At 36.5% G+C, this 13,765-nt stretch overlaps 1 protein-coding gene across 3 annotated transcripts in view; it reads left to right on the top strand.

Annotated features, from left to right (window-relative positions):
• Window positions 1–13,765, top strand: part of LOC114031713 (microtubule-associated protein RP/EB family member 2) — a 193,017-nt gene that overhangs the window by 110,525 nt on the left and 68,727 nt on the right. For all 3 annotated transcript variants that reach the window (XM_027846871.1, XM_027846870.1, XM_027846869.1), the window contains one exon: window positions 10,681–10,808. In XM_027846871.1, the coding sequence (XP_027702672.1) occupies window positions 10,688–10,808 (121 nt within the window). In that variant the 5' untranslated portion in view covers window positions 10,681–10,687. The remainder of the gene's footprint in view (window positions 1–10,680; window positions 10,809–13,765) is intronic.

Raw genomic sequence — 13,765 nt, 5'->3', positions numbered from 1 at the left:
TGTGTGTGTGTGTGTGTGTGTGTGTGTGTGTGTGTGTTTATGTATTTAGAATAAATACAGAACTAATACAAGATAGTTGAATATAAGAGAGGGAGGGAGGTCTCTCATTTTGACAGCTGAGTAGAGGACAGACTGAAATGGGGAGAGACTTCCTGGGGAGACCATCCAGTGGGGCTATTAAAGTAGTGGAGGTGTAAGGTGATGAGGGCCTATGATTCTATGAGCCCCAAGATGAGAAATTATGCAAGAGATGTTGTGATGGTAGAAACAATGAGACTTGGTAACAGATGACATGTGGGGTGAGTGCTAAGGAAGAATCAAGGATAACACCTATTTAGTTGAAAGCAACTAGACCATATAAGCAAAGCAAGTTGGAATCACACCCTATTATAACAGTTTGTCCTGTAGAAGTAAATAGTACAACTGGTCAATGCATTGTCACTATATATATTCTTTTTTTTTTTGGCTAGGCAATGGGGTTAAGTGACTTGCCCAGGGTCACACAGCTAGTGAGTGTTACATGTCTGAAGTCAAATTTGAATTCAGGTCCTCCTGACTCCAGGGCTGGTGCTCTATCCACTGCGCCACCTAGCTGCCCCATCACTATATATTCTTTAAGAAGCTTTATAAGTTTCATCTCAAATTAAATAATTATCTTCTGCCTTGAAAATGGCTGTTTTGACACCATAGTAGAATATAGGCCAGTAAGAGCCAAATCACAACTTTGAGCTGTTTTAAGCTGAAATCTTACACAGATATATGGGACAGTTACTATTGTACCTGTTTCTGTCTACAGTTCTATAGAGCTATTGGAAATTTAAGAAGACATGGACGGACATTACATATCTTGGAGTCAAACACACTGGAATATTTTCTCTTCATTAGTAGTTTACACTTTCCTTATCTTGTTAATAGGCTTAATTTTATTGGTACATCATTTTCTATTTCCATCTCAAAATGTTCTCAGAGAGTTTAAAAATGAATTTTACTGTTATGTAAATACTGCCCTTTGGATAGGCACAAGTCCTCTAGGGTAATACTCCCAAAGGGTTATTGTTGTTGGGTTTGGCCTTTTTTTTTTTTAATTTCAAAAATAGATTTTTGCTAAACATGTAGCCAAGATACTAATCGGGAACTCTGAAGTAAGTCTTTATTAGGGCTGAAAAGAGTTACAAGCAAGGAATGATGTGCAGGGTCTTTGTCCATTTTTACCAAGCGACCACAAATAGCAATCTGAAAGACCCAAGGAATAAAATATGTAGTCACTGGAAATGTTAAATCCAGTAATTCCTAAAATATCAGCATGGTTTATATGTTACAGCTGGCAGATTAGTGAGCCAGGAATCCTTCCCAGCTCTAAATCCAGAGGCTAGCCACTTAAGTCTTTTTGTTCCAGGTGTCTCCTTCAAAGAGGTTCAAATTAGGTGTCCACTTTCATTATAATGGGAATAGAAAATGATGCTTAGTAAAATTAAGGAAAGAATATAATTTTGGTAAGGGTCACCTTTGTGGTCTTTAATACCCCATTCTTTCTGTATCATCTTGCCATTCTAAATACTGTGCTCGGTTCTTATTCCTTTTTCCTCCAGTAGTATGTACTCACAGGACTAACCTTACTCATAGGCAAAATAAACATTTACCTGTTTAATGTGATTTAGGATCCTAGCAAGTTTGTGCCTTGCTCATCTCTTCCACTCCCCAATTTCCCATTTCCTTTCTGAAATTCTCCCAAAGGAACTTCATTCCTTTAACTTAAAGTTTTGGCTACCATGAAAAGCAAATTCCTCTGGGAGGAGTCAACTTAAAGTTGCTTTCAGTCTTTTGCTTTTTTCGAAGCAAGAATCCTTTCTTTCTCGAAAACCACTTTTATAAAACAATCTTGGACACCAGATTTGGAAAGTAAACTGCTAGGGAGACAATAGGATGCAGAACTGAGAGGCTAAAGTACCAGACAGTCACTCACCTGTGCACTCTGGTCTAGGTCCTGTGCTATCTTATGTTGTGTTTTCCTAACAATGTCTTGCACTGGCTTTAGCTTCTCAGTTGTGGCCTCTTGCTGCCCAAAGTCGACTCAGGTTCATGATGGATAACGACATGAGTGTCTAAAGACTTGGAACCTAATGGGAGTATTGGGGTCTTGGCAGGAAGGGTCAGGGAGGAAGGCAGCAGAAGGCAGGGAGTTGAAGATCAAAGGACAAGCTGGAATTGAGTAGGTATCCAGAGGAGAATGGCTTATCAGTAAGTAAGGCAGAATGAGTAGCTTGGCAGCGTTCTCTACAACAGTGAGATTCTGTTCCTAAAGTATGTTAAGTCAATCATTTGTTTCAACTACATGGACATTTAGGACATTGCAAATAAATTTTTTTTACTTCTTGCAAATATAATGTAGTTATACTGTTTAATTAAAATACTCTTAACCTTGATAAAAAAAAATCATCTCTTGTCTTGTACTCGAGCCACACTGAGGATGGGGAGGGGGGAAAGAAGGAAGGAAAGGAAAGAAGGATTTATTAGGTGTTTACTATGAACCAGGCATTGTGCTAAGCACTTTACAAATGTTATCTTATTTGCTCTTCACAACAGCCATGGGAGGTAGGTGCTATTATTATCCTTATTTTACAGTTGAGAAAACTGAAGCAGGCAGAGCTTAAGTGACTTGCCCAAGGTCACACAGCTAGTATCTGATGCCAGATTTTAACTTAGGTCTTCCTGATTCCAGGCCTAGCTCTCTATCTACTGTGCCATATGGTTATAGAATTTGTAGTTGGGAATCACAGGAAGAATTCCTATAGAATTTAAATATCTTTCTGACCCTTGGACATTCCCTATCCAGTCATTTTGGAGGCCTTACATCAGTTTATGAAATCTTGTGCTGTTTTGAGTTTCATTCTGTTATCGGTTAATCAGAATCTTTGTTCTGTCTTTGACCCCCTTCTCCTCTCTCTACATTCTCTGGTTTGAGAACCTCATCCACTCTCCAGGCTTCAGTTATTATATCTATGTATGCCACTGCCAGATCCGTCTCTCTTTCCATCAACCTCTCCTTAGAACAACAGTCCTATATTTCCAAGTCTCTGCTAGATATCTCCATGAATATCTAAAACTCAATGTCTAAAGTGGAAATTCCCTTTTTTCTAATCCACCCTTCCCCAAAACTTCTCATATTCTCTGGTTTCTACCATTTTGCCAGTCACTCAGGCTTGAAAAACCATGGATTCATCTTTTCATTTTTGATTCTTTCCACTCCTATGTTGCCAAGGTCTTTCAGTCTATTTTTGCAGTAGTTCTCATGTGTGTGCCTTCCTTCCTTTCCTACTTTAACTGCTCCGTTAAATAAAGCCTCATCTTGCTTCATCCAGGAATAGGCTCCTAACTGGTCTTCCTGCTTCCGGGGCTTCCCTTTCCTAGTTCATTCTTCATACTATTGCTGGTGTAATGTCACTTATGTGTGGGTCTGTTCATGTCACTCCCTTACTCCAGTATCTATAGGGCACAGGTGCCAATCACGGGCCAGCCGGCCTCCCAAAAACCAAAATAAGATGTAATTGGAAAATATCTAACAAAATAAATAAAAATGCAATAAAACATAGTGTGATTGTGTGGTTTTTTGAGGCAGCATTCCTCCCACAGGGGTGCTTACATACATTTTACTGACCCCTATTTCTATTTGAGTTTGATACTGCTGCCATTTACTACCACTGTGACCCCAGACAAGTGAATTCCCCTCTCTGGGTCTCACTTTCCTCTCCTATAAAAAGGGCTGGGGACAGTGTTTGATCTTGGTGATTCTGAAGGTCCCTTTCAACTCTAAATGTAGATCCTCTGGTCATGTAATTCTATGAGCCCAGGACAGACCAGAAGGAAACTTGAGGCTTGAGTTCCCACTCTTGATGTTTCCTAGTTGGGTTGCCTTGGGCAAGCCATTCAACCGCTCTGAGCTTCAGTTTCCTCATCTGTAAAATAGAGACAATGATAATACTTCCATTGCCTTCCTCATGGGCTTATTGTTAGGAATGAATTTTGCACTTTATTAAGTACTATATAAATGGAAGTTAACGTTATTTCCTTCCCCCTGCCCCTGGATTGTTAACTTCATGATGTCAGGGAGTACTTTTATTTCTTAGTACATAAAATATACTTAATAAATACTTAGTTACTTGTTGAATGGTAATGAATGCTGTTCTGTAACCCATTGGATTGGATTATTGTGTAATCTCTTCTTGAAAATCATAAAGAAACCTATATATTTAGTTTAAACCAAATTCACTTGTTTAATAGAATTTACAATCTTCGTAAGATAAAGAGGGTTTAGTATCTCTTTAAGAAAATGTCATTTAGAAGTTGGCATTGGCATAAGGGAAAAGCATGCCTGATGCGTCAAGGAGAAAGATGATGTCTCACCATCTTGTGATGAGATTTTGTCAGAGTGATGGCGATTAATAAACAGGATGAGGAGATGTGGGCTTGGGAGGTGACTTTTAGCCTGAAGAAATGAGTAGGATTTTGTTACTGTTTCTACCAGAAAGAACTACAAAGTAAAGTAAGTGTTCTAAGTAGAATGGGAGTTGTAAGGGAGTATAAGAAATACCATCACAGGCAGCAATAAGAGTTGTAAATAGAGAAGATGATACTTTTTAAAAGTCTGTCAGTTGATATGAAGGAAAAACTACTGTAACTGGCAACTAAGAGTCTACAGTCAGGGGTGGGGAACCTGCGGCCTCAAGGCTTGATGTGGCCTTGTAGGTCCTCAACACCTTGACTGAATCAGGACTTAGAGGACCACATGTGGCCTCAAGGCCACAGGTTCTCTACCCCTGGGCTGGGGTTCTAGTTCCGCTTTTTTTTTTTTAATTGGATAGGCAAGTCTTCTCATTTGTAAAATAAAAATGCCTCTACCAAGACCACATCAGCTATGGCATTTAATGATCTTTGAAAGTTTATATAATCACAGTTTGCTAAAAGTGCAGTTGAGTAACAAAGATACATAATCATATTAGTTTGTTTTCCATTAATTTGCGAACCATTTTTTTTAAAAATCATGTTTCCTCTGTGTTATTTTACTAAAATTATATGTTTTTTAAAATACTTTGGATCTCATGTTGTATCATTACACTTCTCCATTATCTCTTCATGAAGTAAATTTAACCAGTGAACCTAAGTTACTCTAAGCAGGTATCACCATTAACTTGGTAGTCTTTACTAAAAGAGGCTCAATGTCTAGGTCTAGAAGAGTAAATTTACCTTAGTTATGTACTCTCCAACCTAATTCTATGACAGAGACATCAAAAAAGTCTTTAAGAATAAAATAATTTCTTTTATTTAGACTAGTTAAAGTATGTCTCTAACCAGAAAGTAGAGAAATAGTGAGATGACTCCATTTATTCATTCGAATCTGTGAACATGACAGTTTCTCTCCAATCTAAAGGGAAGCCTTAATATATAATTTTAAATGAAACTCAATAAAGTTACTGTAGTATGTCTCCAGGGAGATGTTGTGTTATTGTCAAGGCTTGTCTCTAAAGGGCTATATTTTTCTTTTCCATCCTCCACCCATATAAATTATTACTTCTCTCTTTTATATGCCTCTCTTTTTTTTTCCTGCCTTTGCTCAATTTCCAATAAGAAAATGATGAGTAGAGAATTATCTCCTGAGGTATTCACCATTTGAATCATCATATATTTTAAAATTTCTGCTCCCCACTGTATACACGCCATGAACTGAATCTAAGAATATCGTGTTCATCTGCAAGTAGAAAATTTTGTTCCAAGGGGGAAATGTAAATACTGCTCACTGCTAATAACCAGATCATTAGAGATATATGTGGAAAGGAAGAAGGGAATAGGCATTTATTAAATGCCTACTATGTGCCAGGCACTGTGCTATAAGTGAATGATATTTCCAGGTAGTAAGTAGAATAGCAAGTGGTAGATCCAGATTTGAGCCCAGGTTTTTTTTAACTCCAAATCAAGCATCCTGGGGGCACCAAGAAGTTAACTAACTTGCTGATAGTCATGCAGCTAGCATATGCAAGAAGCAGAACCTCACTGTCTTACTCAAAGACCAGCCCTCCATCTACCATCACAATTGCCCCTAAAAGTGTTAACAAAATGTCACAAAATAAGAATGCAGCACTTTCTTTTCCTGTCTTTGCAAGGGTGTCGCAGGGGAGAAATGCATACATCCCAGATGCTAGACGGTTTGCAGTGTTAAAGGCATGGTCACAGATCCAAAAATAAGGATACATGCCATGAAATGTGTTGTCAGCTTTCCTTCTGCAATCACCATTCTTAGCCTTCTCGTAGCAAGTTCTTTTTCTCAACAGAAAAGAATTCTTTGAAATTCTTCAATAAATAAAAATAATAAGTATCTTGAATGTTATATGTCATTTCTTCCAGAGAGCCCCCTGTGAAGTAGGAATAATATGTACCTTACATTTTAAAGTCAAAGAGATTTTAAAAATAGAATTTCACAGTGATCCCCTGGGGAAAAGCTAGAACTAGAACCAGTGCCTCCTAATATATTATTAGTCATATATCCATGTTTGGCTTCTTGTATGATTTATTTGATAGCACGTGTTTCCTCCTTTCCAAAAATATTCTTCAAAAACTAAAAACAGTATCTTGTTTTGAATTACAGGACATTTGTCAAAAAGAAAATCCTAGTGTTCTCTACACTAGGTTATGTAGTAATAATTGTCCAAAATTGATCTCATGGTAATTTTGCTTATAGATAATTTTGGATAAATATGTGTAAGATCTGAAATTCAAAAAAGCCTCATTGTATAACAGTAACCTCAGTCTCAAGACAATTTGGGTTAACATTCCACATTGAACTGATCTACCTTCCATGTGAAAGAATCATTTCAGAAATGTGAAAGGAAAAAATAGTATTGTGTTTTTTAGACATGAAGAGGCTGCTGCTAATCCACAATCATGAGGTCTTATGATTGGAGTTGCTTTTCTGGTAGTTGTAATGAATTGTGCTGAGCCATCCACAAATTTGCCTTGCAACCAACAACCTATAGTTTATGAGATGACTGGGCAAATATAGAAATACAAGTTGTGGGTAAGAAATAAAAGAAAACTAATTGTCCCATACAATGATCAAACCAAAATTTGCATCCTGACCATGCAGTTTTAAAAATTTTGATTAAAAATAAAAATAAACCACATCTAGGAATCTTAGTCCTTTGTCTTAGATTCTTATTAAATGGTAAAAATAAAATCAAATAAATGAGTTCACCTAGATGGATGTTATCACTAACCAAAGAAGAACATTTTAGTCAGTTTTCTTGTTTTAATTCATTATTAACTGTGACCCCATAATTTTATCACACATATATATCACACATATATTATATACTTGGTAAATCTTTCTCAGGATGTGATGGATACCTATGTTTGGAATTTTATATTATTTATTTTCTGGCATGTATTTTTATTCCATTATTCCCAAAAAATTCTTCAAAGTCTAAAAATCATATTTCCATTCTGAGTTACAAAGAATTTATTAAAGAAAAAATTGAGTGCCCAAAGAGCAAAAGCTGATGTGAAAATAAATTATTAACCAGACCCAGCCATTTAAGAATCAAAAATAATCAAAAGGGAAAAAAACAATAGTTATCTCAAAAAATTTAAATGTTCTCTTGATACACCAAGACATACTTTTAAAATATCTTTGACTATTTTCCTCTTTAATGCCTTGTGAATCTTGTTTCTTGTACTATTTTCTTTTTCAAACAATGGCATAAAATCGTAATATAGTTCCCAGGACAGCCAAAAAGGCAAAACTGGAGGAAGAAGGTAAAGGTGAGAGTAATCACCATATTACATCCCTCAGCATTGAACCTAGAGAATAAATCACGTAGGACAGAAAAGTGGGAAAATGTTGTCTCAAGTGTGAAAATATATATGTGTGAGAGCCAGGTTCTAGTGAACTTATTGAGAGATGGAGACATATATTTCCAAGACTCTTAGTGAGTCTGTCTTAGGAAATAGCAAGGTAAGCAAACAATCACTAATTAGCATCATCCCCATGTTTTATTGACCCATTTTCTTTTCTACCAACTATACTCCCATTTATAACTTCATTCTTGAACTATTTATTACAATCCTTTTTTTTTAATCTTGGCTGAATAAAAAACAAATAAAGAATTACTAATGAAGAGCAGTTTCTTGTAATATTAAATGTAAACTTTTATTCAGCTATATTTTGGTTTTGGGTTTTTTTGGTTTTTTTTTTGCTGTTTCATTTCTAGAGCTTCAACTAGGGCTAAATGGCGGAGGCTTTGTCCCAGAGCACTAAAAATTAGAGGATGCTGGCAACACTTTTAACCAAGCCAGTGCATACAGTTGAGCATAGTGCCTAATTAGCCAGATTAATTAGTTGAAACAGGAAGCTATTACATGGCACTGCTCCTTCCTCTAGGAGCCCCAACACAGTCTAGTTTTGTCCACAAACCTAGGCCTTCCTTGCTCTGTCCCTCTGTATTGACCTTCTGATGTTCCAGAATCTCCAATGCCCAAAGGTCTCTGTGCCCTGCCCCCATCCCAAAGGAGCAGTGTCCCAGCATCCAAGGTTTCCTCCTCCATTCCTAATTCAGTTCATCTTTAAAAAGTTGATTTGAGGGTACTACTTGCCAGGGCACATTTTGTAGTAGTTGCCTCAAGCACAAGATTTAGTTAAGCTTTTGTTCACTTCAAATCCCTAGCACTAATAAGAAATCTTTATTGAAGTTTACAAGGGGGATTACAGACACAAAACATATGCTATAACTACTATTTACTTGGGGTTTTTTTGGTGCTTGTACTTCCTTACAATCTATTTGCACTGAGTGCCTATGGGACTTAATTAACATTCATTTTTCATTGTTGATTACTACAGACTTGTTTTCCTCCTCAGGTAATTTGGAATTAACTTTATAACCATTTAAAATATGGGTCTGGTTTATTTTATAGATTTTCATTTCTTGGTTGATGATCAAAGGAAGAATGAATATGTGAATGAATGAGTAATAATAATAATAATAATAATAATAAAAGTTAAGTATCTGAGACCAGATTTGAACTCAGGAAGTTGAATCTTCCTGACTCCAGCCCTAGCACCCTATCCACTGTGCCATCCAGATGCCGATTAGGGCTTTTCCAGGATTCTAGCATCTATAGAGGAGGTATCATTCCTGACTCTCCTGCTTGCCATCCCTGAACTTCATGGACCTCTGCTTATAGGAGCAGAGCAATGTTTCCAGGATATTCCTACCATGGATTCCATTTCCATGGGTATAAAGATCGAATGATATGATAAATACATGGGGAAGTAAATTTATAAATTGTAAAGTCTTACAGAAGTAGATTATTACTAGAAATTCAAGATATTATTATTAACATAGTTGTAGATTTGATGTCAAAATTCCATTAATTAGTCAGATTAGTTAGTCTGATATAATCATTTAGAAATGGAAGGACCCTTGAAGTCCTATGTAAATGTTTTATTTATTATGTTATTGTTGTTGTCTTGTTATTATTATATTATTATTATTTAAGACTTGAAAGGCCATTCTGATACTGTAAGAAATTAGATGAGTGGCGGTGAACCTGGTCTTTAAAAATGCATGAAAGGACAATATCATTTGGAGGTTGAGTATTCAGTATGGTAACACCATTAAAAATGTGTTTTATGACATTTCGTAGGTAGTATGTCTAGAATTGAAGTATCATTACTGAACAGATTTACTTATTGAATTTTCAAGGATATTTAGGGGTTTATTAGTTTGGGAATTTGTTATCTCTTAATTTAAGAAGGATATCAAGCTTGTGGTACAAAATTCTAGCCCACTTGATATTGTCTTTCTAGGTATTCAGCATGTGCTACAACCTATAGTCATATGTTGCATAGTTTCTACCATTTGCGTGCAAAATCTTCATTGATCAGTAAGTCTGGGCTTCTTAAGGATGACCTTTTTCTAATTTCTGGTAGCAATTACTTGAGCTTGTATCACTGATAAATTACTCTGTTTTTATGAAAAAATCCTGATGACTCAGATCTTTTTGATGCTTCTTTGTTGACATATTTGACATATTATTGGTAGAATTCATATAGGTATTACTCATGAAGGGTGGGAGGGCCTGTTCTTTCCTTTCTTGGACTTTATCTTTTTCATAGGCTTCATGGTTATTATTATCACTGTTATCTTCTTTATTTGTCTTTTTAGATGGGGTACAGATAGAAATGGTTTGAGAGCAATCAAGTTGTCAGTCAAGTTGTTGTGTTTGCTGTTATGTAGATGGATAAGATAATTGATTTTTGTAATTGAATACAGTTATTGGAATGTAAACTCTTCTTCTCTAGAGTCACCAAAAGCATCTTTGGGAAAACTCCAATAGAATACTTGAAAACAGGGATGATTTATGTCTCAATCCTTTCCCACATAATGTCAATGTCTTCCCTAAGGCAAATATATTTTGAAAGCTTTTCATTCCATATAGTTTGGAGATTGTTAGTATAAGATATGTTGACAGCTATTTTTTAAAAAAAAGCTTAAATTTTAAATTTTTGTGTCACTTACATCTGGGTAGTTATAAGCAACAGTTGTCTGAAAGACTGCTCCAATTTCAGTATGGTTTATTTGTAGAATTCTATTATAGTTATTTATTTTAAAGTAAATATATCTTTTTTTCCAGTTGGGGAATGGCGGTCAATGTGTATTCTACCTCGATAACCCAAGAGACTATGAGCAGACATGACATCATTGCATGGGTGAATGACATAGTATCTTTAAACTACACAAAAGTGGAACAGCTTTGTTCAGGTAAGAAATTGTCTCTAAAGTACTATTTAAATGTTTATCAGGTCAAAGTGTGATTATATGGACCCTATATTATACCTGTGGTGTAAAAAAACAAAACATGAGAATAGGCACTAGAATTAATAAAGAGGAAATAGAAAAACTAGGCTAGAACTGAAGAACATTATGAAAAAACTGGTGTTTACAAGAAAATTGTATTAAGAGAATGAAATCCATGTATATATATTATAGAAGATAAAAGGTTCTGTGTAAAAAGAAATAATGTCACTGATAAAGCAGAAGCAGGTTATAGAAAGTTGGGTAAAATCTAAATTGAAGTTGAGCCATTTTTAAAAACTAGATATAACTTTATTAAAGAAATAAAGGTCATTGGAAGTGACTGTGGCGGTGGCGGCAGCAGCAACTGCGACCGGCTAGTCCGGACCACGGTGAGGGTGTGCTTGTGTGTGTGGGTGTGTGTGATCCAGCATGGACATGGAGGATCCCGGGCAAGATGTGGTGGCCTCATCAGCCACACCTGGGGCTGGCAAATCTAAGTTGGAAACATTACCCAAGGAAGATCTCATCAAGTTTGCCAAGAAGCAGATGATGTTGATGCAAAAAGTTAAATCAAGATGCACAGAAATAGAGGAGATTGAAGAATGCCTATCAAAACTTCTTGCTAGGGGTCATTCCCTGGGGAAGAAGAATATATTTTCTTCCATGAATTCAGATTTCACTGAAATCTCTCTGCCTCTGAATTCAAGACTGAAAGTCTTACATGGAAAATAGAAATATATCATTGAAATAAGTGCATTAATAAAAACGAAGTGGAACTTAGCCAGTTTGAAGCTTTAATTGAAGAAAGTGTTGAAAGTTGTCTTTTTATTGTCTTTTTCTCCAGTTTAAAGGAATTTGTTTCAAGGAGTGATGTTAAAAAGAATTGGGAAAAAAACTAATTATATTGCAAGTATGATTATATTCTCCCCTTCCTGTGGACCTCTGAACTCCACACTTACTAATTTGTATTCCCTTCTAGGTTTAATAGCAACAGAACTATATAGAGTATCACCAGACCCACTTAGGGCTGGTTTTTTTCTCTACTGGTACTACTGCCCTCCCTCAGTCCCTCAAACAGGGGAAATGGGTAGTCTGGGTGTTGTTGGGCCTCCCTCTTAGACATCTGTGTATTGAGTAGGAAGAGATTGACCAAGTCCTGTGAGTTATGAGGCAACTACTGAGAGATAAAAACTTGAGAATAAAAAAAGCCCTGACTTATGTGTGAATCTGTGCCTGGTACCTCTCTGACAAGTTAGTGTCATGTTGTTAATCTGCAGTCTGTCTCAGAAAGCTACATGCAGAAATAGTCCCATCACTTTAGTCACCTTTAGATCTCCATCTAATCTAAAGTTGTCGCACTGATGTATTTGAACTGCCCTCTTGTATCTTCATTTGCATCTTTTCCCCTGGAAAGTCAAGGCTGAGAAGGCCAGGTCAAAGTTTTGTACACTTTACCTCAGGGGACAGTAATGGGGCATGAAGATATCTGCATTTGCACAGTGAGGGTAGGTGTCTGTGAGAAAGCAGTGGGAAAAGAGAAAAAATGAAGTCGTACAGAACATTTCCAACTGTGTATTGTCAACGAAGAAGATTCCTACAGGAAACTTTTTAGGTAACAAGATTGAAGAGTTCCTTATAAAAATTAAAATAAGAGCAAATGATGAGATAATCTGACACGGTGGGTGAAGCAGGTTATAGGAAAAAACAATACTGTATTATAGGAGAAATTCTAGATCTGCATTCTAACTGCCATGGGACAGCTAGGTAGCGCTAGAGTGCATAGAGTGCTGGGCCTAGAGTCAGGAAGACTCATCTTCCTGAGTTCAGATCCAGCCTCAGACACTTACTAGCTATGTGTCCCTGGGCAAGTCACTTAACCCTGTTTGCCTTAATTTCCTCATCTGTAAAATGAGCTGGAGAAGGAAATGGGAAACCACTCTAGTACCTTTGCCAAGAACACCCCAAATGGGATCATGAAGAGTAGGACACGACTGAAATGACTGAATAACAACAAAATTTTATATAGTTCCACATGATTAATATTTATCCTATACTACCCCTCGCCTAATCTGCAAAAAGTTCTTTCTTCCTGCATGCCATTAGTTATACCTAAATCTATAAATGTGTATGTGTTCACTTTTTAGATTTTGCAAATATTCCCTGGCTATAAGATCTAGAACCAGAAAGGATCTTGGAGCTCTGTCGTTCAACTCACTTACTTTACAGATGAAGAGAGTGAGGTCCAGAGAGGCTAAGTCACTTGCTCGAAGTCACACTAGCAAAGAAACAGATGTAAGATTCAAACCCAGCTCCTCCAACTTCAAGGCTAGTGTTCTTTCTGCTATACAATATTGCCACTCTTTTCCTTTCTCCTCTATCTCCCAAGTTCACCCCAACCTTCCTTCAGGTAACAGCTCCCTCTTCCTCCCTAACTCTCTGACTTCACAAAGCCTTTGCTTTGTAACTATGATGCATCTAACTTGAAACTATAAATAGTCACTGTGTCTGTGTCATGTCCCCCGTCAGAATGCAGGATCCAAGAAAACAGTGAGCTATGCAGATTAAATTTTTATCCGTCCTTCTTCCTAGAACACCATTTGACACCTTCTTAGTAAATGATTATTTGATCAGATTTGAACTATTTCAGTTTCTCATAAATAGTGTTCCTTTTCACATTCAGTGCTCTAATCTACTGCATCATGGTCTGTTGAAATACTTAAAGACTGAATTTAACATTTATTTTTATTTGGATATTGCAAATTGCTGTCTTCGTTTTGCTACAAAATTACTTGTTGTCCTTGTTTCTAAATACTTATATTTGAATCCTAGAAGTCTCCTTTTAACATTTTTTTCCACATTTCCTCTCTAGCTAAGAGACCTCCCCAGCTAATATTAAAATTAACATTAGCTTTTCTTTTATA

The sequence above is a fragment of the Vombatus ursinus genome, unplaced genomic scaffold (genome assembly GCF_900497805.2).
Source record: "Vombatus ursinus unplaced genomic scaffold, bare-nosed wombat genome assembly UNPS02015255.1, whole genome shotgun sequence".
Taxonomy (NCBI): Eukaryota; Metazoa; Chordata; class Mammalia; order Diprotodontia; family Vombatidae; genus Vombatus; species Vombatus ursinus.
Note: the sequence above shows the minus strand (reverse complement) of the source record. Positions and strands in the feature narration are given on the sequence as shown.